This window comes from Drosophila subpulchrella, chromosome 3L, assembly GCF_014743375.2.
Source record: "Drosophila subpulchrella strain 33 F10 #4 breed RU33 chromosome 3L, RU_Dsub_v1.1 Primary Assembly, whole genome shotgun sequence".
NCBI lineage: Eukaryota > Metazoa > Arthropoda > Insecta > Diptera > Drosophilidae > Drosophila > Drosophila subpulchrella.
The window spans coordinates 9,695,878-9,719,975 of record NC_050612.1 but is presented as its reverse complement, the minus strand read 5'-3'; the positions used below and the strand labels follow the sequence as shown (position 1 = coordinate 9,719,975).

The 24,098-nt window shown below is 45.1% G+C and overlaps 5 protein-coding genes across 7 annotated transcripts; 3 read left to right on the top strand and 2 right to left on the bottom strand.

Annotated features, from left to right (window-relative positions):
• Nucleotides 1–346: 346 nt before the first annotated feature.
• On the bottom strand, nucleotides 347–15,531 carry LOC119555710. 3 transcript variants are annotated; one of them, XM_037867386.1, is made up of 8 exons: nucleotides 15,108–15,531; nucleotides 11,882–14,787; nucleotides 4,703–4,872; nucleotides 4,518–4,591; nucleotides 1,577–2,100; nucleotides 1,146–1,315; nucleotides 1,007–1,086; nucleotides 347–766 (listed from the first exon to the last, which is right to left on the bottom strand). In XM_037867386.1, exons 2-8 carry the CDS (start codon nucleotides 13,181–13,183, stop codon nucleotides 591–593), a joined length of 2,496 nt encoding a protein of 831 aa, XP_037723314.1. In that variant the 5' UTR covers nucleotides 13,184–14,787; nucleotides 15,108–15,531; the 3' UTR covers nucleotides 347–590. The 3 variants fall into 3 exon arrangements, 2 of the variants coding, with proteins under 2 accessions (XP_037723314.1, XP_037723315.1); XR_005219915.1 differs by lacking the exon at nucleotides 347–766 and having other exon boundaries at nucleotides 1,662–2,100; XM_037867387.1 differs by lacking the exons at nucleotides 347–766; nucleotides 1,007–1,086; nucleotides 1,146–1,315; nucleotides 1,577–2,100 and adding an exon at nucleotides 2,506–4,025 and having other exon boundaries at nucleotides 15,108–15,530.
• A 407-nt stretch (nucleotides 15,532–15,938) lies between these two features.
• Nucleotides 15,939–17,371, top strand: LOC119554595 (queuine tRNA-ribosyltransferase accessory subunit 2). The gene is made up of 2 exons (XM_037865579.1): nucleotides 15,939–17,084; nucleotides 17,141–17,371. The coding sequence occupies exons 1-2, from the start codon at nucleotides 16,021–16,023 to the stop codon at nucleotides 17,331–17,333; spliced, it is 1,257 nt and encodes a 418-aa protein (XP_037721507.1). The 5' UTR covers nucleotides 15,939–16,020; the 3' UTR covers nucleotides 17,334–17,371.
• On the bottom strand, nucleotides 17,360–18,845 carry LOC119554597 (GDP-D-glucose phosphorylase 1). The gene is made up of 3 exons (XM_037865580.1): nucleotides 18,369–18,845; nucleotides 17,610–18,315; nucleotides 17,360–17,552 (listed from the first exon to the last, which is right to left on the bottom strand). The coding sequence occupies exons 1-3, from the start codon at nucleotides 18,747–18,749 to the stop codon at nucleotides 17,401–17,403; spliced, it is 1,239 nt and encodes a 412-aa protein (XP_037721508.1). The 5' UTR covers nucleotides 18,750–18,845; the 3' UTR covers nucleotides 17,360–17,400.
• Nucleotides 18,846–19,074: 229 nt separating this feature from the next.
• LOC119552510 (SAC3 domain-containing protein 1) lies at nucleotides 19,075–20,513 on the top strand. Its single transcript, XM_037862128.1, has 4 exons — nucleotides 19,075–19,278; nucleotides 19,341–19,514; nucleotides 19,574–20,110; nucleotides 20,168–20,513. Exons 1-4 carry the CDS (start codon nucleotides 19,223–19,225, stop codon nucleotides 20,448–20,450), a joined length of 1,050 nt encoding a protein of 349 aa, XP_037718056.1. The 5' UTR covers nucleotides 19,075–19,222; the 3' UTR covers nucleotides 20,451–20,513.
• Nucleotides 20,514–20,595: 82 nt separating this feature from the next.
• LOC119552508 (neurotrophin receptor-interacting factor homolog) lies at nucleotides 20,596–24,091 on the top strand. The gene is made up of 2 exons (XM_037862122.1): nucleotides 20,596–21,119; nucleotides 21,207–24,091. Exon 2 carries the CDS (start codon nucleotides 21,317–21,319, stop codon nucleotides 23,372–23,374), a length of 2,058 nt encoding a protein of 685 aa, XP_037718050.1. The 5' UTR covers nucleotides 20,596–21,119; nucleotides 21,207–21,316; the 3' UTR covers nucleotides 23,375–24,091.
• Nucleotides 24,092–24,098: the final 7 nt, after the last annotated feature.

Below are 24,098 nucleotides of genomic sequence, written 5' to 3'. Positions count from 1 at the left end.
TAATGCGGCTCAATGGGACATTGGGTTTCTTTTTATGGGGATATGGCTGGAAGGAAACCGAAGCTAATATGGTTTGTATATAGTTCTGGCCAGGATTTGGCCATGTGGAAGTGTGCTGCACCCTAAGCGCTATGGCAACTACAGAAATATATATTTATGTGTGTATATACTCGTAATATGTATATGTTGTATACGGTTTACCTTGCGTATAAATATCTGGGTTTTTTTTTGGCTTAAACTAATCTTTCTCCTGCCTGTTGCGTGTTGATTTCTGGTTGGCTTAATTGAATTTCATTCGATTTAAGTTTAATTTTGTTAACATTTAGGCTAATTTTACTAGTGTCTCGTTTTTTTTCATCTCGGGGGTTTGGGGCACCTCTGATTGATCCCCCTTTAAATTTAGCACTTAGTTTTCAATGGATTCGCTCGCGGCGATTAAATTACTTTCTTTTTATGTTTCGAAGACACAACAGTTACTGGTCCAGTTCCAGGAAGAAGTATATGTATATGTATAGGGGTTCGGTTCTCATCTGATGATGGGGATTGCAGTTTTTGGATGGGGTTTTGTGGGCCATGGTTATGGGCAGTTTTTACCGGGGTCCGGCGTAACTGTACTGCAAACCCGTGTGCGTCAATTCGTTGCATACTTCGCTGCGCTGCGTGGCCGCATTTAGGGCGGCGAAGGCGTGATGGGGGCGTGGCGTGGGCAGGTGTGCTTGGGGATTATGCTGGGCCGATTCATAGGCAGTAAGATCAATGCTGGGGGCTGTAATGGAAGAGGAGTATTATGTCTTTTGTCCATAAAATATCAAAACTTAAATTTTATTTTATGTTATATGCTATCATATATATTATTATTATATAATATAATATATATAATAAATTATTATCATATATCATTATTATATAATATAATATATATAATAAATTATTATCATATATCATTATTATATAATATATTATATTATAGATAGCATATTTTTATTTTAGTCTATAACATTCTTACCAGCAGCATGCATGCGATTATAAAGATTCTTCCGTTTCTTCTTCAAAAGAGTGTCTAAGTTATAACCCTCCATGCTAGTTCTATAAGAAAAATCTTAAGATTAGGCACATTTTCTTTACAAAACCATTCAAGGACTCACTTTTCGGGCCTTCCATTGCCCAGCAGCTCCTTGAAGGCCACATAGATCTTGTTTAGCGTCAGATTGGATAGCCCCTGGCCCAGATATCGTACAAATTTAAGTTGTTCACATTTGGATAAAGCGCTCTCGTGGAAGTCCAAAAAGGGTCGATGATCGGATATCTGATATTCCTATTGAAATACAAGTATACAAACAGAAATACGAGGAGAAAAGAAATGATAAAACACGTTAAGATCATTTTACACTCTCAGAACGAGCTAGAGTTTTGTTCATTGCTCTTTTTAATATTGATGAGGATGCAATTTAGATATCTACATAGATGGTGTGCCAATGTTTCGAACGCCAATTGAGGGGGTTGGGCCAAAGAACAAATCTCCGCTAGACTACAATTGGTGCCTCCTGATAACTGCTTTCGATACACTTTTGCTCACATTGCAAAACTTGATGAAGTTTTCGATGAGTATGTACTTTTCATAATTGCTCAGACAATGCTGGCTACTACTCTGTATACCGAACTGTTTCAATAGCTCCTGCTTCTTGGGCGGCAGGCGGCTAATATGAGTGCAAACCCCATCCTCGATCCGGTGCGTTTCGTGCACGTCGAAGTTCTCGTAGATGATGAGCTGCTCCAGGGATCTGGGCGGTGGTCCCAAGGCTGGAATCGGAGGCGGAGGCAAAAGAGCCGGTGGTGCCCCACATCCATAACGCGGATCCATGGCCATCTGGTGCTGCTGCTGTTGCTGCTGTGCCGTCGAGGATGTCGCATAACCCGCTGGCATAGTATTGGGATTGATCCCCGTTCCTGCCACTGGATTGCTGCTGCCGCTGCTGCTGCTGTTGCTGTTGCTGCCGATGTTCGTGTTGCTGCTGCTCGTGTTGCTGTTGCTGCTGCTGCCGCCGCTGCCGCTGGCGAACTCCAGGGAGCCATCGTTGGCCGCCGCCATGTTCTTGAGGTCTAAAAGTAGAGAATCGTAATGCCAACACACTCAGGAAGCCATATTCCAAGCATGTTTGAAGACCAGCCGCGAGCTTAGAACCAATTTTGAAAAATATAAACCAATAAAATACTAACTTAACAATAAGCTAGAAAAAATCACAAGTATTAGGTTTTCAATTGTTTCAAATACATATTCCATGTCTTTTTTTTTTGCATCTCTTGATGTTCTTGGCTCGGGATGATCGATGTTTAAATAGCCCCAAGGTGAACAAAATCTACAATGACCATTCATTGCATCATTGCAATCGCTTTTTAATTGGAAACCCGCAGAGAAGGAAAGTTTTCCTCTTTCATTAATTGACTTAGCGCAAATGCAGAGGCGCGACGCAGGCAATAAATCTCAAGTAAAAACAACAATCAAAATCGATTTTCTTCCAATCGCTTCTTGCTAGGTGTGTTATATATATTTTCTGGGTTCGCAAACAATTTCCATATATATATGTATATGTATATATTGTATGTTGTTTAGTTAGGATTGGTTTTACATTAACATACATATCATTTGTTCTTGGCTTACTAAAATATATATTTATATATTACCATATTAAATAGCATTAGCATGATTTTCTATAATCGCGTGTGTTTGTGTTGGTGAGTGTGTAAAAGTGTGATGTGTATGTGTGTGTGGTTGTGTGTAAATGTAATAATCTCTTTTCAAGGAATAACATTGCATAGTTTTGGGGTAATGATCGATCGTTGTCCAACAATTTCATTATATCGTCGTCAAACGTAATACAAAATTTGCATAGTTTTATAAAAATTTGGCAAAAAGCTTGTGTAAAATTAGTCTAAAATAAACGAAACATAAACTAAAAACGAGGAGCACATTAAAAAATATTTGTATGACGATGCACATCAACGGAAAACTATAAACTAGGACAGGATGGTAGGATGATGGTGATGATGTTGATGATGATGGGGGATGAGCTGTAATCCTGAATCCTGAATCCTTTGCCATGTCCTTCTGCAACAGCCTGCCTATGCGTGTCAACAGGTGGCGCCACCACCGCTGTCCTTGGCGCCACGCCGACCCCAATCTCACATGGCCGTGGGCGGCAATCCTCCGCCGCCTCCTCCTGCGGATCCTGCGCCTCCTGTTGCTCCAGCTCCAGCTGCACCACCTCCTCCTCCAGCTGCCTGCTGTGCGCCCTGCGGTGGCCCCGGATATCCCATGGCCGCCATATGCTGGACATGCGAGTGCGGATGCGGATAGTAGTGCGGATGATGCTGCTGCGGATGCGGATGACCATGGCCGTAGGCAAAGTGATGGGCATGCGGATGGCCATGATGGCCTGCCTGATGGTGCGGATGTGGATGAGGCGATGGTGGATAGTGATGCGGATGGGGCAGCTGGGGATGCGAGCTGCGCGTTGGCGTTCCGGGCTGCAAGTGGTGCGGATGTGCGTGGGCTAGCGTGTGCGGATGCGAGTGCTGGGCATGCGGATGTGGGTGCGTAGGATGCGAATGTTGCAACAAATGCTGTTGATGTTGCTGCTGCTGCTGTTGTTGTTGATGTTGCAGGTGCTGTTGTTGTTGTTGCTGCTGCTGCTGTTGCTGCTGTGGGGTGGTGGGCGTTCCAGCTGCTGCTCCTGCCGGCATTGTAGGCGTGGCAGGCCTTGTGCGTGGTAGCGGTGTCTGTGTGGGCGTGGCTCCTGCTCCTCCCACTACCGATGTTGCTGCTGGTGTTGCTGTTGCCGCCGCCGTTGCTGCTGCTGTTGCGAGTTTCGGTGTTGCAGGTGAGTTGGGTGCCAGCAGCAGTTCCGCTTCGGATTGCTGTTGCTGTTGTGGTGTCTGTTTGACTGGTGTGGATGTTGTTGTTGTACTGGTGTTGTTGTTGGTCTTGTTACTGGTGTTGTTGGTGATGTTGTTGTTGGTATTGTCGCCTAGTGATTGAAAGCGTATGCGTTTGGAAAAAGAAGAAGAAAGAGGAAACACAAACAAATTGAAGTCAAAAATTAAAAATTGTTTTCCTTGTTTTTTTTTTTGAGCGCGCGCAGACTAAAATTGATTATTTTACAAAATTTTGCAAAAATAGGCAGGCCAAATTGTAGGTAGTTTCTGTCGTAATTTTTTTATAGAAAAAAAAAACGGAAAGTGCACGAAATAGAAATAGAAATGAGAAGTGCAAAGTAGAAAAATCATAAAAATGAATGTAAGCACTTCTAGTTTCGAGTGTATTTTTAAAATTTAGCACATTCGCCTCTCGACTTTCAGTCTCGTTTTTTTATTTTTTTTTTTATTAATTTTCCTCTGCATGAATACATTTTTGGTTGATGATGCCTGCTGCTGCATTTGCACTACACGGGAATCAGGGATGGTTGGGGGTCTTTGGGGGGGTATATCTACATCTATATTTAGATATAGATTCCACTTACCAGCTGTTGTGTTGGCCAGGAAGCGCTTGGTTTTGTCGAGTATATAAGGCAGATTGTAGCCGTCCTTCGTGTAGCTACAAAAAAAGGACATTCATCAATTATAATAGCATGCTTTTAGGCTACTCCAAGTTCGGCAGGATATTCAATTATCGGGGAAAGGGGGAGGATGTAAGGATGATACTCACATTTCCGTGCGTTTGGTGCAGAACAGATTCTTAAAATTGCTATAAATGCAGAAGAGCGTGAACGTCGGCAGTCCCTGGCCCAAATATCGAGCGAATTTGATCTGCTCGGGCTTATTCAGACCGCACTGATTCAGCGACAGCCATGGTCTGTGGTCCTTGATATCGTATTCCTGTTGGGGATAGTTAAAAAAAAGAGGAAACTTAGTACGTGGCATGGTATGTTTCCAGATAATTTGAAAAAATCGTTTTAAATCGTTTTAATCGGGTAAAAAGAAGTGTTATAAAGTAAGTAGATTCAAAATCCTAATGGTTCTGCAAAGTCCATTATCACATCTTAAGCATAGACATAGAATTTACAGAAACCAAACAACCAAATAGAAATGCAATTTAATTTCCGAAAAATTAAATTAGAAATTCAACTCTTGTTGGAAAGTAATTTTCCAGACATACCGGTTTTACTGGTTGGTAACAGCCCCTCCCCCAAAACCACCCTTCCATTAGTTTTAAACCAGCTTACACCTTTCATGTTAGAAGCCACCACCCCATTCCACCACGTTTTAGCATAATTTTCTCGACTTTTAGGCTGTTTTTCCACGTAAATGTACGTATATGTGTGTATTCATTGACGTCAAATTCTATGACTGCACATATGTATTTGCTTTACATAATGTACCCCATATATACATATAATATATGTATATTTTCAGGAAAAACCAAAAACGTACTAACCATCCCACCCACCCCCAAAAACCCATACACATGCGAGCGAAAACTTTGCCCACTACTAATCAAAACTTATAATTCGTGTACAACGCAAAAGTTTAAAACGAAAATTTTACACAAAAGCCAAAAACTTGCAAAAGGACGATGGGTGGGGGTGGTGGAAAAGGGGGAGGCTGGTGGGGCAAATGGGTCTGAATAACATGCCAAAGCAAAAGCTCCACACACATACAGACACTAACCCACACACACACTCACTCACACCCTTACAATGTATATTTTATAGTGTAAAAATATAGAATAGGGCGAAGCGCAAAAAGGAAGCAGAAAAGGCAGCAAAGCAAACCCAAATAGAAAAGCAAACAACATTTTCAATGAAGCCATTTTCCCCAAAAAGGGGGGGTTATTTGCAAAGGCCCCCCTTTTTCAAAGGGTTACCATGAAAGCCCCTGTGTGCATGTTAGTGTATGTGTGTGTGTGTTTCTGAGCGTCTGTGTTTGGCGAGTGTGTGTGCGTGTGTGTGTGTGGATGGTAGGCGCAGGCAGCGGCTTAATGGATGCGAGTGTGTGAGTGCGAGTCTTCGGCAGAGCAGAGAGTTCAGTTCCGTTCGTCGTCGGAACTTATCAACATCCTCATAATCAGGGTTTCCCAACCAACCCACCCAGGGTTGCCAGCCACCCAACCAAACACCCACCCACCCCCAGAAAGGTCCTCTCACACATGCGAATTGCTGACTGAGCTCCTGTATGTCCTTCTGTATGTATGTGTATGTGAGTCTGCATACATTTTGGGTTTTGATTATGTTAAAAATCAATAGAGCAAAAAGGAGTGACGTGCCATCTTGCTTTTTTGGGGAATAGTAAGCGAGAACTTTAAACTCCTGACATCCATCCAGCAGCCACTCCACAATCACTTCATTTTTTGTTCTCCCCCCTTTTTCAGCGCTGACAGGCAGCCGACACCTGGCCACTTCTCCAGGTGTCTCATTAACAAGCAACTATGCGGGGGCATTTGGGGTCCAGGGGGGTCCACGGTGGTTTTTGGGGGCTAGTGCCGCACTGTTGCTGCTGTCAAGCCGACGGGCCAAGTGGTACGACTGCGAGCCCCCTGCCCACGCCCATGGCCACTCAACTGTTTCACAGTCAAAAAGCACAAAAAAAAACATTTCTTTACGAACTACCAACTTTAAGACACCCTGTATTATTAAAGGAAATACAAGTTTTATTATAAAACCCATTCGTTATCATTATACATTTAAAGGGGAGTATTATTTGATTCCAACAATACAACATTTTATTAAGCTAAATATAATAAGTTAGTTAGTTGTATAATTGATTTTAGGTATATTTCAAAAAAGTACGGCTTATTAAGACTTCGAGGTTAAAAATGTAGAATCTAACCCCATTTTTCATATTTTGTTGCCTACTTTTTGGGGTAAACTCCAAGGATATGAAACTTTTTTGATTCTGTTTGTCTGTTTTGAACGTGATTGTTTTTAATTGGATAGATACAACCTAGTAAAATTACTATCTAAAAATCTATCTATCATGATAATCAGGATAGTTTAAATAAAAGTAACCGTGATGGTAAACAAGCTTAATAACCTATGAAAGTGGTCCTTTAAAGTGTTTCTATCATTCTTGAAGATCTATTATAGATTAAAGTTTTCAAACCGACTGATCTACATATTATCGGGGTACATCTTTCCTAATTACAATATACCCTAGTTACTTCCACTAACGGGTACAAATATATAAAAAACAAGGAAGAACGCTATAGTCGAGTACCTCGACTATCAGATACCCGTTACTCAGCTAAAGGGACCAAAGGAAAATGGAGATATGCAAGCAGCAAATGCGCCACCTACCGGCGGTAGACAGATTTAAGCGTTGTGGGCGTTAGAGTGGGCGTGGCAAAGTTTTTTTTAAATCAATCGATAGGTATTGACGAGACCAATACATTTCAGTTTAAATTTTTTATCTACCATGAAAATTGTGGGCGCCACAGACTTGGGCGGTTTGTGGGCGTTGGAGTGGGCGTGGCATATTCGCGTAATAAACTTGCGCTGCGCTCAAGCCTACGGAATCTAAATCTGAAATCTCGTTTCTCTATCTTTGATATTTTCCGAGATATCCGCGTTCATATTTATGATTTTTTGAAGTTTGTGGGCGGTTTGTGGGCGTTAAAGTGGGCGTGGCAAACTTTTTTTAGGTCAGTCGGTAGGTATTGATGAGAACAATACATTTCAGTTAAAATTTTTGTTCTAGCATCAAAACTGTAGGAGCCACAGTTTTGGGCGGTTTGTGGGCGTTAGAGTGGGCGTGGCACTCTTTTGAAACAAACTTGCGCTGCGCAGGAATCTCAGGAATCTGCATGCCTAATCCCAGTATTGTAACTCTTATAGTTTCCAAGATCTCAGCGTTCATACGGACAGACGGACAGACGGACAGACGGACAGACGGACATGGCTAGATCGACTCGGCTAGTGATCCTGATCAAGAATATATATACTTTATGGGGTCGGAAACGCTTCCTTCTGCCTGTTACATACTTTCCGACGAATCTAGTATACCCTTTTACTCTACGAGTAACGGGTATAAAAAGAGAAACAAACAGAACCAGGAAAAGAAGAATGAAAGCAGTGGCAATGTGTTGCGGTATTTTGTTCTTGCTTTCGCTGCTGTTTTCCGTTTCTGTTTTCATTGCGTCTCCTTGTGTTCGCTTTTTGTTTTCTGTTTTTTTGTTTGTTTCTCTTTTTTTTGCAAACTTATTGGCAGACATGGTTTGTGTTTGTGCGTGACGTAGTGTACGTGAGTGTGAATGTGCGGGTGTCTGCGAGTGTTTCGGGCGTTTGTTTATGTGTGTGTGTGGCGGGATTGCGGTTGTTGTCTGTGGTGTGATGCGGTTTGTTGTTGTTTGTATTGAGACAAGTGTGAATTGTTTTCCTTTCTGCTCTTGTTGTTGTTGTTGCTGCTGCCGTTGATGTTTCTCTTGTTGTTGTGGGTGTTGCTTGTGCGTGGCGAGAAACAACAAAAGCTGAATGTTTGACTGTTGCTGCCATGATTTTTTGATTCCTTTTGCGAGGGTTGCCTGTGCGTTAATGTGTGTGAGTGGGGGAAATTTTCACACTTTCACTCTTTGGTGCGTGTGCTCCTCGTTTAACAGGTTTGCAAAAGGGTTAAGGGGTTACACAGCTCTCAGCACCACCCGTTTTCCACCTTTTCATTAGGCAACTAATTTGGGGTTTTTTAATTAAGGTAAACCCGTTCTAAATGCGCTCTAAATTCCGGAAAAAAAGACCCCACACTAATTTAATGCCGCGTGTGTGTGTGGCCCCAAAAGGCGACAAAACGTTGCACAAAAGCTAAATATTTGATGTGTGCGTTAGAATTATACAAACACACATATGTGCGCCTGCATATATGTACATATGTATGCACATATATACACATCTAAAATCCAGTATATAGTCATCATATGCGGCAAGTACAGTTATATCGGTATGTGCCCGCATACATATGTATAATTTAAAATTATAATCAATGCCCCATATGTGCGCCTGCTTTTCTACGTATGTTTAAGTGTGAGTGTGTGTGCGCGTAAATTGTGCGAAGCCGAGACATTGTACCTGCCCAAGCCCCACCCCCTTTTCGCCCATTCACCACCCACTGCCCCACCCCATTTCTCATCCTCGCTTCCACTAAGCTGTCCTTTACACACACACACACACATATAGGGCCGCAAAGTTGGGCAAACCCGAGTGCACTTGTGTGGGTGAGCTGACTGCATGCGCACTTAGTAGCCTTCAACGCTGCCGCTGGGCGACTCACACAACCACAGCCTCACTTACAGTCCAACCTCCATAACTCCAACACCTTTAAAGGTATTATTCTTTTTATCTTATAAGTCTTCTTTCGCTCATGAGAGCTTGTCTAACTTTATATCTAATGTTTTTAAAAAAAAAAGTTGTTCTGGTTCTTGAACTTTAAGAAGAGTTTTTGATCACTTATGTATGTTTCGGTATTTTTAAAGTCAGATTCTTTTTAAATTCCTTTAATTGTTGAATTCGCCATTAGCAATTACTAAATTTGGTTTAACTACAATAAAGTTCTAAAAACTTTTTTTTTTTTTTATTTAAACTAACTATATATTTAATTGTTTTTTACAACCCTTTTAGGAATAGGTAATTTGACCTTATTGTACCTATGATACCTATTGTACCTACCTTGATGTAAATTGGGACAATGCAAATGGAATGGAAACCCGAGTGTTTCCCGAATTTGAAACCTTATTACAGTGCAATGTGTTAAGGACAAAGGTAAGATGCTCGAAACTTATGTTTCTTTCGTCCTTTGTAAAAAGAAATGGAAGTAATCGGGGAACAATGCACCCTTTGAGACTTGGGTATTATGAACATATATGTACATAGATATGGAAAATGGATATCGGATCTCCAACTTTCTAATATCATGTTAAGAACAAAGCCTTATAAAAGTGATTTACTTTTTTAATATAAATCTTCGGTTCCTTTTTACCAAGCGTTACTGTACTAATGGTTGCTCCGATAGAGACATGTATAAAATGTGTTGATAAAATACAGACGCACACATACACACAAACACACCGAAATCGAGAGAGTCGGAAAAGGAAAAGGACATGCCCAAGCAGCTAGCGGACAGTCCGACGTCACCCCACTCCCCCCCTCCAAGTAACTTGATGATTGTATGTATGAAAGTAAGGAGTGGAGGCCAAAGAATCTAAGGGAGAAGAAGAAGACGCCGAAGGACGAGCAGATGAAGGAGGTAGGGGGGGAGGGGCAACATACAATTACTCAATAGCAAGCTTTTGGGGGTTGCCCACACCCACACCTCATACATACACAACTACACACACACTTTGGTAGTTCAGCCTTCAAGTAAGTTTTGAATGTGGGGAAGGAGAGGGGCAGAGCGTGGGGGGCGGGCAGAGAGAAAGTGGGAGCCAGGAGAGAGCAGCTACCGCAGAGAGAGAACTCAACAATTTTGAGTTAGGGAGCCAAGTAGGTAAAAGAGAGCATCTTAGAACTAAAATGTTGTAATAACGTGGGGGGTTTCAGCTTCCTCTTCGTTTCGCCTCCTTCGTAATTTTCCCCCCAACAGTAGTTGTTGTTGCTTTTGTTGTATTATGCCATCAATGCCATTTTGTACATAGTTTGGTGAACGTTTGTGTGTGTGCGAGTTTGGGGTAGAGGGGGAGGGGGTAGGGTGGTGCGATGGGTGCCCAACAAATCTAGATGTGACTCTGTCTGTGTGTGTGTGTGTGATAAAGCGGAGCGTAATGAGCGTGGTGAGTGTTTGGGGTTGACTGCCATAGTGTTGAAAAGGGCGCCAAACGTGTCTGCGTGTGTGTGTTTGTGCGGGTGGTGGTGTGGTGGGGTGGCAATGGGGATTTAACTCCCCCCGCATGTATAGGTGTTTAGAATCCAAACACATATGCATACATACATACATACATTGAGCACACATGATTACAGTTGTATGCTGAATTTGTGGTTGGCTGCAGTCGACGCCGACTGCGGCGCCGGCATCACTGCTCCTGTTATTACAATTTATAATGACATTTGTGTGAGTGGGGGGCAAACGGAATCCTAAATGCGTGTATGGGTATGAATGTGGGCGGAAGTTCGCCAGTGTGTGTGATATAGGATATAGATAGGGTGCATGTTTATATTATGAATATCCCAATTTGTATGTACTATATATATATATATATTGAAGTTGTTGCAGAGAATAGTTTTACATTTTAATGTAAGGATAGAAATACATATTTCATAAGATCTATAAAGTACACAATATTATTACCTAATAATCCCTACATACCTATTTTTGTGCGCCACATCATCAAAGTAATGTGACATAATATCAGTTAGATAAGACCAATGATAGATTGACCTTTAATACAGGCCTTTAATTGAGTTACTTATCAGTAGTTTGCTGTTATCAAGTAACTATCTATTGACCCCCTGTTTATATACATTTATTAATATTTTTACGCGTGTTTTGTGTCGAATCGAAACTTACGATCGTTATAAACCTACAAAAAAAAAAGAATACAAGTGCCTTCACCGAAAGATTTACGAAATGTTTAGTATTATAAATCAATTTGTCTCCCCTTTTCGATGTAGACTATATTACTTAGTTTCCTAGAAGGTCTCTCAACAACAACTGATGCAAATGTGTTGGAAAACGGAAGTGTAGTTCCCATGGCCACCCCTAATTAGACCCCACAACGTCCTGCTCCCGACCATCATTACAAATAAATACGTAATTCGTACATATGTGCAAATATTTAAATTGCATATGGAAGTGGGAGAGCGTTTAAATATTCACACACACTCGGGCCAGAGAAATTTGAATCGCTAACACCCCGAAAACCTGTGAGACCCAACCCCTTTTTGTAATTTTGGGAAGCGTAACTCACCTCGCAGAACTTGATGAAGTTCTCCACCACAATCGATTTGTCCGTCAGCGTCATTTGGCCAGTGAAACGGACTCCCAGCTGCTTCAGCGTATCCTTCTTCTTCGAGGGCAGCTTGTTCATATGCTGAAAGATGCCCTCCTCCACCTTGTGCGATGGATGCACCTCGAAGTTCTCCTTGATCACAAAGCTACCCAAGAGTTTCGGGGCATGCGAGGATGAGGAAGCCGTCGAGGAGGAGCAACTGGCGCCGGTTAACAGACCTCCAAACTCGCCCGCACTTCCGCAGGCCGCTCCCTCGGATGAGGTGTTCGAATTGGAGGCATTGAGGTGCGAATTGGGAAATGCTAGCATCTCCAGTGAGGATTCATTCGAATTGGAGGATCCATTGGAAGCCATGTGCTGGAGGTCAAAGATCGTTTGCTTTGAATCGTGATCGAAGACATCCAGGGCGGAGGTGCTGGTGTCCACCAGACTGTTGGAAGCCCGCGAAACGGAAGACAACAGAGCGGCCACTTTGCGGGAGGCAGAGCGGGATTTCTGCGAGGTGCTGGTATCCAGATCGAGCAGACCGCTGGCCACAGGCGATTGGGCAGGCGGTGGTGGGGTGGTGCCTGCGGGTATGCCCGGTTTTCCTGGCTTTTCCGGGCAGGGGCTGCCTTCGCTGACGCTGCCCGCTGACGTGGGTGTGAAATCCGTGGAGTGGCGCAGATATTTGATAAACTCAAAGGATCCATCAAAGTGCTGGGGCACTGAACCGCCCGGGGAGGCGGTGGTGCTCTGGTGGCCATTGGGCGTGGCCACCGCTGTGGGCCAGCGATTGCTCGGGGGGGTGGCGGTGAGGGGGGTTGATCCGGCTGCTCCTACGCCAGGATTCGACGTCGGAGCCGCTGCTGCGCCGGCCTCGACGCTGGCAGAGGCGGCAGCAGCAGCAGCAGCGGCGGCGGCGGCGGAAGCATAGTGTGCGGGATTAACGGAGCTACCTGAGTTAACGGAGGAGGAGTTTTCCCGCTGCGACGTCGCCTGCGTTGCCTCGTAATTGGGAAAGTCCGCTGCTGAGGCTGCGACTGCTGCTGGATTGCCATTGGGTAAATGTGTGTGGGAATACTGTTGCTGATGTTGTTGTTGCTGCTGCTGTAGCTGCTGCTGCTGTTGCGTCGGCGCGCCTGCGCCGCAGCCAAACACTTGAAATTCCTCGAAATTAGTGCATTTGAGCTCGCCATTGCTCAAGTACTTGGAAAACTCTGAAGGATCGTTGAGCGAGTTGAGGAAGAAGGAGCTAAAGTTGCTCGATATGCAGGACATTTTGTTCAATTGTTTTTTGTATATTTCGTTTTTTTTTTTCTCTTTTATTTTTTTTGGGTAATACTGTACGTTATAATTTATTTAAAGCTTAAAATGGCACATGCGATATTTCGAAATTTTCTCTCGTTTTTCTCGTTTTGCCGCTGCTTCTGCGGTTCATATTTTATTACAATTTTCCACACACACTCTCGGCCAGGAAAAACACATGTGTGTTTCTGTGTGGGCCTCTCCCGCGTACGTGTATGTATGTATGTATAAATTTTTCTTATTATAGCAAAGTGTAATTTATTATTCTTATTGCTCGCTCGCGCACTGCCTTTCGCTCCTTGAAAAAAGGCCTTTTCCAACGTATGTGGTCGCTTCTATTTGTTGTTGTTGTTGCTGCTGCCGCCGCTCACACACGTACTAATACATGTGCGGCAAAGAGCCTGGAAATAGGCGCTTTTTGAAACTGGTCTGGTCTCTTTTGGGGCCTGTCTTTTTGCCTATTTTATTATTATTATTATTACTTGGCCTTTTTGCACTATTTTCACTTCCTTTTCGGCCTTACGTTCGCGCCCACTTACACACAGACAGGCGGTAGGCTCACAGACACAGACACGGACACACGAACACACACACACACAGAGAGCGAGGCGCGGTCGGCAGCGGCGTTGCTTTTTCCGCTTCCTCTGTTTTATATTTTCGTTTTTCTCGCTAGCCTCTGCTTTACTTTCAAAACAAATGCCGCTAGTGCTTCTGCTTCCATACGGAAAAGCGGAAAATCTTATCGTTGTTGTTACAGTTGTTGCAGAGTGTTTTCACCGCCGCGAGAAAACACGACATTGCCGCAACGAATTCGAAAAGCAAAATGAGCGAAAAACATCCAAGCGAGCGCTGCGACAGCGATTTATGTTCTCCCGCTGCCTCTGTCGGCGTCGCTGCTCTCTTTATGCTCTTGCCCTCTCAGTAAATGTGTTTATGGCAAGTCCTTTTCGTGCTCTCAGTTCGTGAACAAGTATTTTTATTTTCATGAATTTTGCACCACATAAATAGAGGTCCTTTAATGTAAGAGTTATTTTAATTCAATAATATGTGTGTCCTTTAATGAAAGAGTTATTTTAATTCAATAATATGTGTGTCCATCAAAGACTTTGAAAATTATTACTCCCTTAATTTTGTTTTCCATTTGATTTTATTTTTCATTCATAAACTTTCATATAGCATAAACAGGTATTTCGGAGTACATAAACTTTCCCGCATGAACAATATTCCTCTCGCGCTCTCTCTCGTCTTCCGCTCCGTGTGTGAGTGTAATCAGTTGTAGGTGTTTGTAGTTGTTGCTGCGCTAGGAAACGTGTATTTCTTCCTGCGCCATGCTAACCCTTTCTATATAAACCTGATTTAATCTTTGATTATTGTGCTCTCGCTGGGGGATTATGGCTGCCGCCGTTGTTGCTGGCTTTGCTATTTTTGAAAATTCCACTAAATTATCCGTTGTGCTGCCCGCTCTCTCCTAAGTTCCTGTAGTTGTCTTTTTTAGTTATTGTTGTTGTGCGTTTTGGGCAGGTAAAACAGTTCATTTGCCTAGGGTTGCCACATCGTTGGGCGTTTGGCAGGACCACCTGGAATGCGCATAAATGTTAAGTTTTATTGCCGTTTTTACAGTTCTTCCACATTTACGACTCTTTCGGGTCGTAAAACGCTCGAACAGGTAGCGATCTCGCCAAGGCCACGGCTGTGCGGGCGGTTGGCAACCCTGGCAGCCAGGAGGTTTCAGAACTTCCAATGGAATTTTTTTTATTCAAACAATTTTTATAGCCGTTTTGTACGAATAAATATTATAATTGCCGCGGCAGACTTCGTTAATTATAAACACAACGGCGGCCGCAAGGAAGTCGTCAATTTAAAAAAGCTGTCTCTGCGTTATTGTTATTCTAATTACCTCTTTAGCTGCTGATGTTGATGTTTTTGGCACAATTTCGCTTTCGAATTCAAAGCAATTTATTAGTCAAATGTACATAGGGAACTTGTAAGTACATAACATATTTTATTTAATAGGCTTTCACACGCGGTCAGCCAATTTACATGTCTGTACATGCCAGCGCACATACATATGCGAGTAATTTTTCAATTAATTTTAATTATAAACTTAATTAGGAAATCAATGAACGGCGCAAACTGAACGGAACACACACATTTTACCGCTGTGCGAGGGAGACAGCGAACATCCGATTCCACACACAACTAAAACAATGACAACAATTGCCGTCAAGTGCGCTGCGCATACAGCATAAAATCATCCACTCAGCGCCAGTGGAGCCCCAAAAAGCGAACAAGCCCCCAAAACCGAAGTGAAAAGCGAACACGCCGAAAAGTCGAAATCAACTGAGCATTTGGGGAAACAACAACACGAACGATGAGAATAGGGGCGCCAACCGGCCAGGGTTGCCAGACTGCTTGCACAGCAAAAGTTTGCTCCCAAAATTTCGAGCTGTTCTCGTTTTCCATTTCGCCATTATTTTGAGGTGATTTCAAAGTTCCAGAAACAAAAGGTTATTATTACATTTCAGTACTCGAAATTAAGAATTATGTTTTAAATTTGGCAGCAATTTTTAGAATCTTTAAGTAATTTTAAATATTTTTAATTTTTTAATATTTATTTAATAATTTAGTGGTTTAAAATAATGAAAATTGGCACAGATGTTTTGTAAGGACTGTGCGAAATCTAGCTACAAAAACTATGAAATGTCAGCACTGGTAGACAATTCTAGCCAAATGTCTATCGATATCGGTGACCAACGTGCGGTTGGTATTAATCATTCCCATTCCAAAGATAAATAAAACCTCCGGCCGGCATGAAATTCGCGATCGAGAGCATCAGCAAGAACTCCGGACGCCTGGGTCAACTGCGGATCAAAGATGGAGGACCCGAGCTCAGGACTCCGCTTCTCCTGCAGACAACTAAAGGAGGTAGCATTCCATGGCTCAGTGCAGATGTGTTCGAGAGTCATGTCAGCCAGAAGCCACAGGTGCTCCAGTTCACGCTGTCCACCATGGACCAAATGACCGAGGCACTGACGCAATGGCACAGCAGTGGAGATCGCGGACTTAGCGACTATGTGGGATTCCCCGGACACCTGAACATCCTGCTGCTGCGAGATCCCTGTGAAACAACGCCTTCGGGTGGCAACGATCGCGATATACAGCCACTCTTCACGAGAAGGGGCAAGGAATCGCTCACTCCCGAGCGCTACATGGAAATGGTGGCCAGCTTTAAGCCAGACGTCTACCAGGGACTTTGCGATGCAGACACAAATGCGGAGAGTGCGAAGAAAAGGGTTCAGAAATCAGTCGATAGGACGGAGAAGTTTATGCACTACATCTACGAGCACCGCGGCAAGGTGGAGTCCACACTGCTAGCTCCCATTGTGGGCGGTTACTGTACCTTTGCCCGGACGCAGTCCATCAAGCATGCCCGCGAACAGCCAGCGGGCAGCTATGGGGGTTACATTTTGGAGGGATTCCACACAAATGGTTTGGGGGCCACCACTTTGGAATCTTCCAAACTACTGAGTATTGTAGAGCACTGCATTAAGCAGCTGGAAGAGGACAAGCCTAGGATAATGACGGGCGCTTACACGCCCCTAACAGTTCTGGAACTCATCCGCCAAGGAATCGATGTGTTCGACACCTCCTATGCCTATTGTGCTTCCCTGAACTTCAAGGCTTTGACATTTGGCTTTGTGCAGGATGCAGTGGAGCATGTTCCCTTCCTAGACATAACGGATGAAGCTATAAAGGAGGATTTTAAGCCACTACTAAGCAACTGCACCTGCCTGACCTGCCAGAAACACACGCGTGCCTATCTGCATCATCTGTACAAGACTAACGAGCTCCTAGGTCCCATATTACTAATGGTGTAAGTGGCTTATCTTTAAATATCCAAGCCTCCATTCATTTATTTACTTCTTTCAGTCACAACCTGCATCACTACATGACCTTTTTTGAGGCAATTCGTCAGAGTGTGGCCAACGACTCGTTGTCGCAATTGATAGAGCTTGTGAGGAATCAGAATGGCAAATCCCAGGTGGATTATTCCATTTCCGCTAACACCAAAGTTATCAGCAAGGCCACCATGGGCAAGGGATTTGCAGCGGCCGCTGTGTAACCTGACAGGCCAATCAAACAGTAAAGTTAGTCTAGAAAGAAGCGTCTGGTTGTTTATTCTAAAAGTTCTATATCGTCAACGGTTGGTCCCAAAGCGATTGCTCACGTCCTTCGACAATATGCGTTATTTCCTCATACAGAGCTTTTGGAGCATCGCCAGTGACAGTGCGTATCCTGAAGAGTACCTGCAGTTCTGTCAGGTTCTGCATTTTTTCGGGATCTGTTGAGAATAGCAATTTAAGATAAAACTAACAGTTCTTACACATGGCTTTCTTACCTGGCAGCGGAATGTAACCAGCCAACTCGCAGAATCCCACATTAAAGTCGGCCAAATCCTTATTAACGCAGTATTCGGAGCGGGCAAATACGAATACCTGAACGTTGCCGCTTTGGCCGGGTCGCCGATCCTGTGTGATGAATAGATTGTGTGGCATATTGTTCTGGCACATCCACATGGCCAGCTTGTACAACTGGTCTACCTTCTCCGCCACCTGCTCATCGTTATCATTATCTTTGAATACTATGCATATGCCTTCCGTGGGCGCCCTACGGCTCAAACGATAGACATAGCCGCCGGCCAGCTCATCCAGCGGGGCTTGGTCTATATACAGATCCTGGGGCATTTGGAGTAGGTGAACGTGAAGGTGATTCACGGAGGCCAGGGCACCAGGACTATTATAGCCCATGCGCATGTCCTTATCATCGATACTCCGCATGAAGGTGATGCAGAACTCCAGTGCCTCGCGGGTTATTCGTTGGACATGGTTCTTTTTCACCTCCGGGCAGATCAGAGTATGGTACTTGGTGATGGGACTCTTGTTGATGATCATCTGGACTTCGGGACTGCCATAGGCGTCATCAATTGTCATTATTACTTCCCGAGCATCCACTTTGTTGAAGTTGAACATTAAGGGCTTAAAGGTTGGATTGAGGTTCTCGATGGTTTGCGGACGGCGGCGCTTAAGGGAACGTTCTGCATTGAGCTGAAGGAGAAGGGTAAATACAGATATCTATAGGGCAAAGATAAAGTTCTGACCTCCGTGTAGAAGCCCCAGTACCCTGGTATTTTCCGGCTCTGAGGGGACTTCTGCAATTGATATGAAAAAAGGCCGGGAACCTTGTGCAGCTGCTCCCAGCGCACCTTCATGGCGTTGAGATAGAGCTGCGCCCTGCCCTCCAGACACGTCTCGTACTTGACCTTGCTCATGGTTCGCTTACGGCCCGGTCGCTTTACTTCCTGACCATCATTTTGCCTGCACTCCACGGATCGGAGGATTACCAGTGGTAGCAGAGTTGTCACCCTCAGGGAATACCTGTTGCTGAAGCCGGCGGCAAGGAATCTTTGAAAGTGGGCACTGAAAGTCTTAAAAACATGGTGTTTCTTCTGTAGTAGGGCTCCAAAATGTCGTAAAAACATTCCGTTTTAGCTAGGCGGGGAAAAAGAACACGGAAATTTAGTACAATTTTAAAGTCGAGACAACCTGACAACCCAGCCCCCCAAACAGCTGATTGCTGACTTCAGTGGCGTGGCAAGGGGGTTTGAAAAATTCCATTTCCATTAAAGTTTTTATATTTTACAGATGCACATTTATTAGCTGATCTTTTTGAGATATGTAACCATTCATATACATATTTTTTCATATAATCCGAAGTATAATTATAACAATTTAAGGCCATTTAACCATTATTTGTAAGGCTAAACAATTTTTATAGAAGCACACATAAAATATCAACCTTTTTGTCAATTGTCCAAGCTTTGGGGAATGGAAAATAAATTGTAATTTCCTTGGCCCCAGTAAGAATAGTTTAGCCACACCCCTGATCAACGATTTCTTCAGCCCTGGTTTGTTTGTGCGGGTGAATACTGTTGTATGAAATATTTATAAACAAATGGCCCAAGTTCAAGGTTCCTGCGAAAGCTTCTGTCCTGCGGGGGAGGCGAAAATGTGGGTATCTGAACTTATAATCCATATATGAAGAACATAATGGCTCATTTAAATAAAATCAGGCGAATTCGCGAGAAGCTGTTGCACTACTTCGAGCTGAAGAATGGGCAGAAGAATACTCCTGGAGTCCTGGTCAAGGAATTTACGCGCTCTGCCGCCGATGTCAAGATGCCCCTGCCCAAGGAAATGCGCACGGAGGCGGCACTAGTCAAAACAGTGGAGTACCTACTCAAGGAGCAAGTATTTTGGGTGTTAGTACAATTAAGTGAGCACTGTTAATCAAGGAACTTTATAGCATAATTCTGGACACTCGGAAGCCCTATCATCAGGCCTACGACTTCATCTTCGATCGTTTGAGGGCTGTGCGCCGTGAGATTGTGATACAGATGTACGATGCTCGGCAGAAGATCCGGCTGTTGGAGCCCATTGTGATGTTCCTGGCCTACAGTCGCTATCGGTTGTGCGAGGAGTCCATCGAGAAGTTCGATCCCAAGATATGTAACCAGCATTTGCAGGAGTGCCTCACGGGAGTGCTCTGCTGTTACGAAGAACTGGATGGACAGGAATCCTCTGCAGAACCCACTATCCGTGAGCTGGAGCGCCGCTGCTTCATAGAGTGCCTGTATCAGGTGTTCAATCTTGGATCTCCCGAGTCTTTTACGCGGGCCCTCAGCTTACCGGACTGTGTGCGTCAGGATACGACCTTTAAGCTGTGTTTTGGGCTCTGTTTGGGCTTTCAGCAGGGGAACTTGTATAGAGTGCTTACGGCTTTGCCTCAGTTACCCCACATTCTGTGTGCCCTAGCTGCCACCAAGTTGCAGACTATTAGGAGGTACTATAAACCATACATACTCATCCAAAAACCCAATGACTCCTTGTTTTTTTGCAGGAGTTTGCTTCAGATTTTCACGCATGCCTACAACAACAAACAGCTCACGGTGCCGGTTCCTTACTTGTTGCGTTTACTGTTAATCGATGGGCCGGCAGGACTCCAGGATCAGTGTCGGCACTATGGCATATCCCTAAGTGCCGACAAGAAGGCGGTGCATTTTAATAGGACTGATTTTAACCACAATGCCGATCTATTGAAACCCCAGCACGAGCGCTTTGTGGAGTCAAAACTAAAGCGTATTTATTTACCCGAAGTCCTACTGCTAAAGAAATTTAACTAGTTAATTAGGCACACAGAATTGTAAATAGACAATAAGTACATTAAAACCATGGTAATTAATTTATTTATTTTTTGTTATTGCGCATTTGTCTTGTGTCGGGTGGCAACTCTGCTGGCAGAACAACAAACCTATCGCCTATCGATAGACAGAACGCCGCCGTATTTACAGCTAATAAATGCTTCCCAAACTAGAGGCTAATAAAATGCAATTACTGCAGTGTAATTGTTAGTAAAATTGTGTTAATTAAAGAGTGGAAGTGAGGAGAATTAGTGATTTAAACTATATATACCGCCTGAGATATACACAAAGCGCGCGCAGGGTTGCATTGTGGCGCCTGTCGTTGCCTCCTCAGTCGCACACACACACACGCTCAGTGCGAGAGAAAGTAACGAGCCGTTTCTGGAAAATACAATTCCGCCATATTTACCGGCAAAATTCAAAATATTTACACCGCCCGAGGTGAGCGGGATCAAGTGGTCAACCGAATCGAGGATTAAACCGCCGTTGGGCAGCAGGAGCGTGGCGGGCGGAGCGAGCGGTACGCATCATTCGCCGTCTGCCGCCGCCGTCGCCGTCGCACAATAAACGATAGGCAAAAAAGGCCACGAAAAGGGGTGGAGGAAAGGAAGAGGAAGAGGGGGCCCAGTACAACAATACCGACAAAAACAAGTACGTACGTTTATTCCCCCCACTTGGCAAGGGGGAATCTTGGATACGGATTTTTGGCCAGGTACTAATTGCCCACTTTTTTTTTAGTCTCGCAGCACGCTCTCGCACACACTCGAAGATATACACACACACACACTCACACACGCGCGCGCGGATACAGACACACAGACAGAGGCACAGACGACGGAGCAGCCGCGATGACAAGTCATCATCATCACGTCGGCGTTGGCGTTGGTGGGAACTTCCAGCCGCAGCTGCACCAGCTCCGGGCGCCCATCGTGAAGAATCTATCGCTGGCTGCGGCGGCGGTACCGCTGCCCCTGACCTCGGCCCCCTCGTCGGCGTACTACATCCCATCGGCGGCGGGCACAATTGTCGAGCAAGATCCGTACACAGTTTTGGCGGGCGATCCGATGGGCGAGGAAAACGAGAGCTTCCTGATCGAGGAGATCATCGACGACTATGACGATGAGGCTAATATCGTTGTGGACACCGGCGAGTTCTTCGAGCACTATGAATACTATCCGGTGGATCGGCTGGACAGGCTCACATCGGTCACAGTGGCGGCAGCGGATGCACTGCCGCCGCCTATCATCATGCAGCAGCCCAGCGACGATGAGGAGTACATCGAGGAGGATGGTGATGGACAGCACATGACCTCCTCATGCGACGGCGACGGTGATGGCGAAGAGGAGGCCGAGCAGGACGATGGGGCTTCCACGCCGGCCATGACAAATGCCTTTGAGATCGCATCCGAGATGCTGACCACCATCGAGGCCACCAACATCAAGGAGGAGCAGCTGGAGAGTGACTTCTACATGAAAGCAGCCGAGGATTCAAACAGCTCCAATGGTCAATTGCAAGACTTTAAGCTATTCGGTAGCAGTCGCGTGGAGAGGCCCATTGGGAATTCGGCCGCGAAGCGCTGGAAGCAAACAAAGGTACCCATACGCATTACCCAGGACGAGTTCAATGTCACCCTGTGGTCATCGCTAAACTCGGAGGATGAGGAAGAGGAGGAGGAGTTGGAGGAACCACCGGGCTCTGCAGCCACCACATCCGTGACATCCGCCTCCGCCGCCCAGAACGAGGGCACCACCAGCATGCCAAAGCTAATTATTGACGAGCGCATCCACGATGTGCTGAGCGATGGCATTGGCAACGAGTACGTCATCCTGCCCGATCCATTCAGTGCCTCTGCGGTCACGGACGTGGAGGAGGTGGTGAATGCATTTATGGGCGATGTCAAGGGCGAGGAGGACAGCCAGCCGCTGAGCGAACAGTTCATCTATGCGGACAACCAGCTGGAAGAGGCCTACGGCAATATCGAACTAATCGAGAACATGCCGAACAATGTCGAGTTGATGCAGTCACTGGGACCAGGTCCTACTCCTGTGCCGGTGACGCTAGCAAAGACCAATGGATGTGTGACGACTCCGCAGGCGGCTCTCCCAAAATTAGTGCTACAGAACAGCAGCACCAATGTGCGACTGAAAAGTGCGGGCAATCAAACGAAGGTGACCAAGAGGCAACTCACGGCGGCAGCTCAGGTGGCGACACCGACGCCTCCACCGCCCCTGGTGGCTTCCAGCAATTCAGCCCGACCGCGGCCCACAATAGTCAGCAAATCACCAGCAGCAATACCGGCGAATCAGTCGACTGGCAATCAAACGGGAGCAGCTAGCGCCGCCGCCGAGGAGGATGAGGAGCCCAAGTTTCGCTGCACCCATCGCGGCTGCAACAAGGAGTTTCGCAACCACTCGGCCATGCGCAAGCACATGCACACGCACGGACCACGCGGGCATGTGTGCAACGTCTGCGGCAAGAGCTTTGTGGAGAGCTCGAAGCTGAAGCGTCACCAGCTGGTGCACACCGGCGAGAAGCCCTTCGAGTGCACTTTCGAGGGCTGCGGCAAGCGCTTCTCGCTGGACTTCAACCTGCGCACCCACGTCCGGATACACACTGGCGATCGACCCTACCACTGTCCCATCGACGGCTGTTCCAAATGCTTCGCCCAGTCAACGAACCTCAAGTCGCACATGCTGACGCACACGAAGCCCAAGCGGAAGTGGCCCAGGGCGCCGCAGGTGAATGTGAACCACCACAACAACAACAACAACAACAATAACAATAAGACACCGCTGGTGGCAAGATACGGACGTCTGGAGTTTGGCGAAGATCCGCGTCTGGTGTACGTGGAGCAGAACGAGGAGATGGCGTCGGTGCTGCTGGATGGCACGTCCCCCACATCCTAACTAGTAGTGCGCATAAATGTATCGCTGGTATTGGCCTGAGGTGGCTCCGTCGAGTGACCAGATTGTACAGTTAGTTGTAGCCAGTTTTTATCTGTATCTGTAACCTAACGAGCGGAGCGACAGGACGCGATTATCACCTGGTGAACACATCCGCCTGCTCCCCGCCCCCTAAGTAATTAGCGTAAGAACTTTTTCTAACAAAATAGGCTTGCAGTGCAAAAGGAAGTTAGATGGTAGCCATTGATTTATTTCCTGCATGGATGGAAAAACCGGATATAAAGCAGTTCTAAGAGTTTAGCTTGTAGCGTAGGCTAAGCGAGCCCCCTCCGTCTCCCTAAAAAAAACCGAACCGCGAACCCCGAAAAAATCAGCCAAACTGCCCTCCCCCTATAAACCCCAAATTCGATCTGATCCCAACCGTGTGCGATCTTCGCTCGAATAACAAAAAGCGCACGTTCTTTTCTACAAAAAAAAAAAGAAGTAAACTAATAAGAAAAATACACAAAACTAGTTCTACCATATTCAGTACGCATACACCAATAGGCTATCTATATATTTTTGTAATGAATTGTAACACTTAGAGCATTGAAGTATGGATTTAGCAAGTTCAACGTCTGTTGGCGCTAACAAATAATTCACAAATGGAAGCACATCAGTTAAGTCGGAATAAACAAGGGAATACCTCTTCAAAATTTAACAATAATAAACCAAGAAAACAATGCAA

Coding starts and splice junctions, on each gene's coding strand:
- LOC119555710 (XM_037867386.1), bottom strand. CDS start 13,183: ATGTCCTGCATATCGAGCAACTTTAGCTCCTTCTTCCTCAACTCGCTC. Junction 2,101..4,517: donor CCTGGCCAACACAACAGCTG/GTAAGTGGAATC, acceptor CTCTACTTTTAG/ACCTCAAGAACATGGCGGCG. Junction 767..1,006: donor TAATCGCATGCATGCTGCTG/GTAAGAATGTTA, acceptor CTTCCATTACAG/CCCCCAGCATTGATCTTACT.
- LOC119554595 (XM_037865579.1), top strand. CDS start 16,021: ATGAAATTCGCGATCGAGAGCATCAGCAAGAACTCCGGACGCCTGGGT. Junction 17,085..17,140: donor GGTCCCATATTACTAATGGT/GTAAGTGGCTTA, acceptor TACTTCTTTCAG/TCACAACCTGCATCACTACA.
- LOC119554597 (XM_037865580.1), bottom strand. CDS start 18,749: ATGTTTTTACGACATTTTGGAGCCCTACTACAGAAGAAACACCATGTT. Junction 18,316..18,368: donor ACTGGGGCTTCTACACGGAG/GTCAGAACTTTA, acceptor CTTCTCCTTCAG/CTCAATGCAGAACGTTCCCT. Junction 17,553..17,609: donor TGGTTACATTCCGCTGCCAG/GTAAGAAAGCCA, acceptor TATTCTCAACAG/ATCCCGAAAAAATGCAGAAC.
- LOC119552510 (XM_037862128.1), top strand. CDS start 19,223: ATGGCCCAAGTTCAAGGTTCCTGCGAAAGCTTCTGTCCTGCGGGGGAG. Junction 19,279..19,340: donor CCTGCGGGGGAGGCGAAAAT/GTGGGTATCTGA, acceptor AAATAAAATCAG/GCGAATTCGCGAGAAGCTGT. Junction 20,111..20,167: donor AAGTTGCAGACTATTAGGAG/GTACTATAAACC, acceptor GTTTTTTTGCAG/GAGTTTGCTTCAGATTTTCA.
- LOC119552508 (XM_037862122.1), top strand. CDS start 21,317: ATGACAAGTCATCATCATCACGTCGGCGTTGGCGTTGGTGGGAACTTC.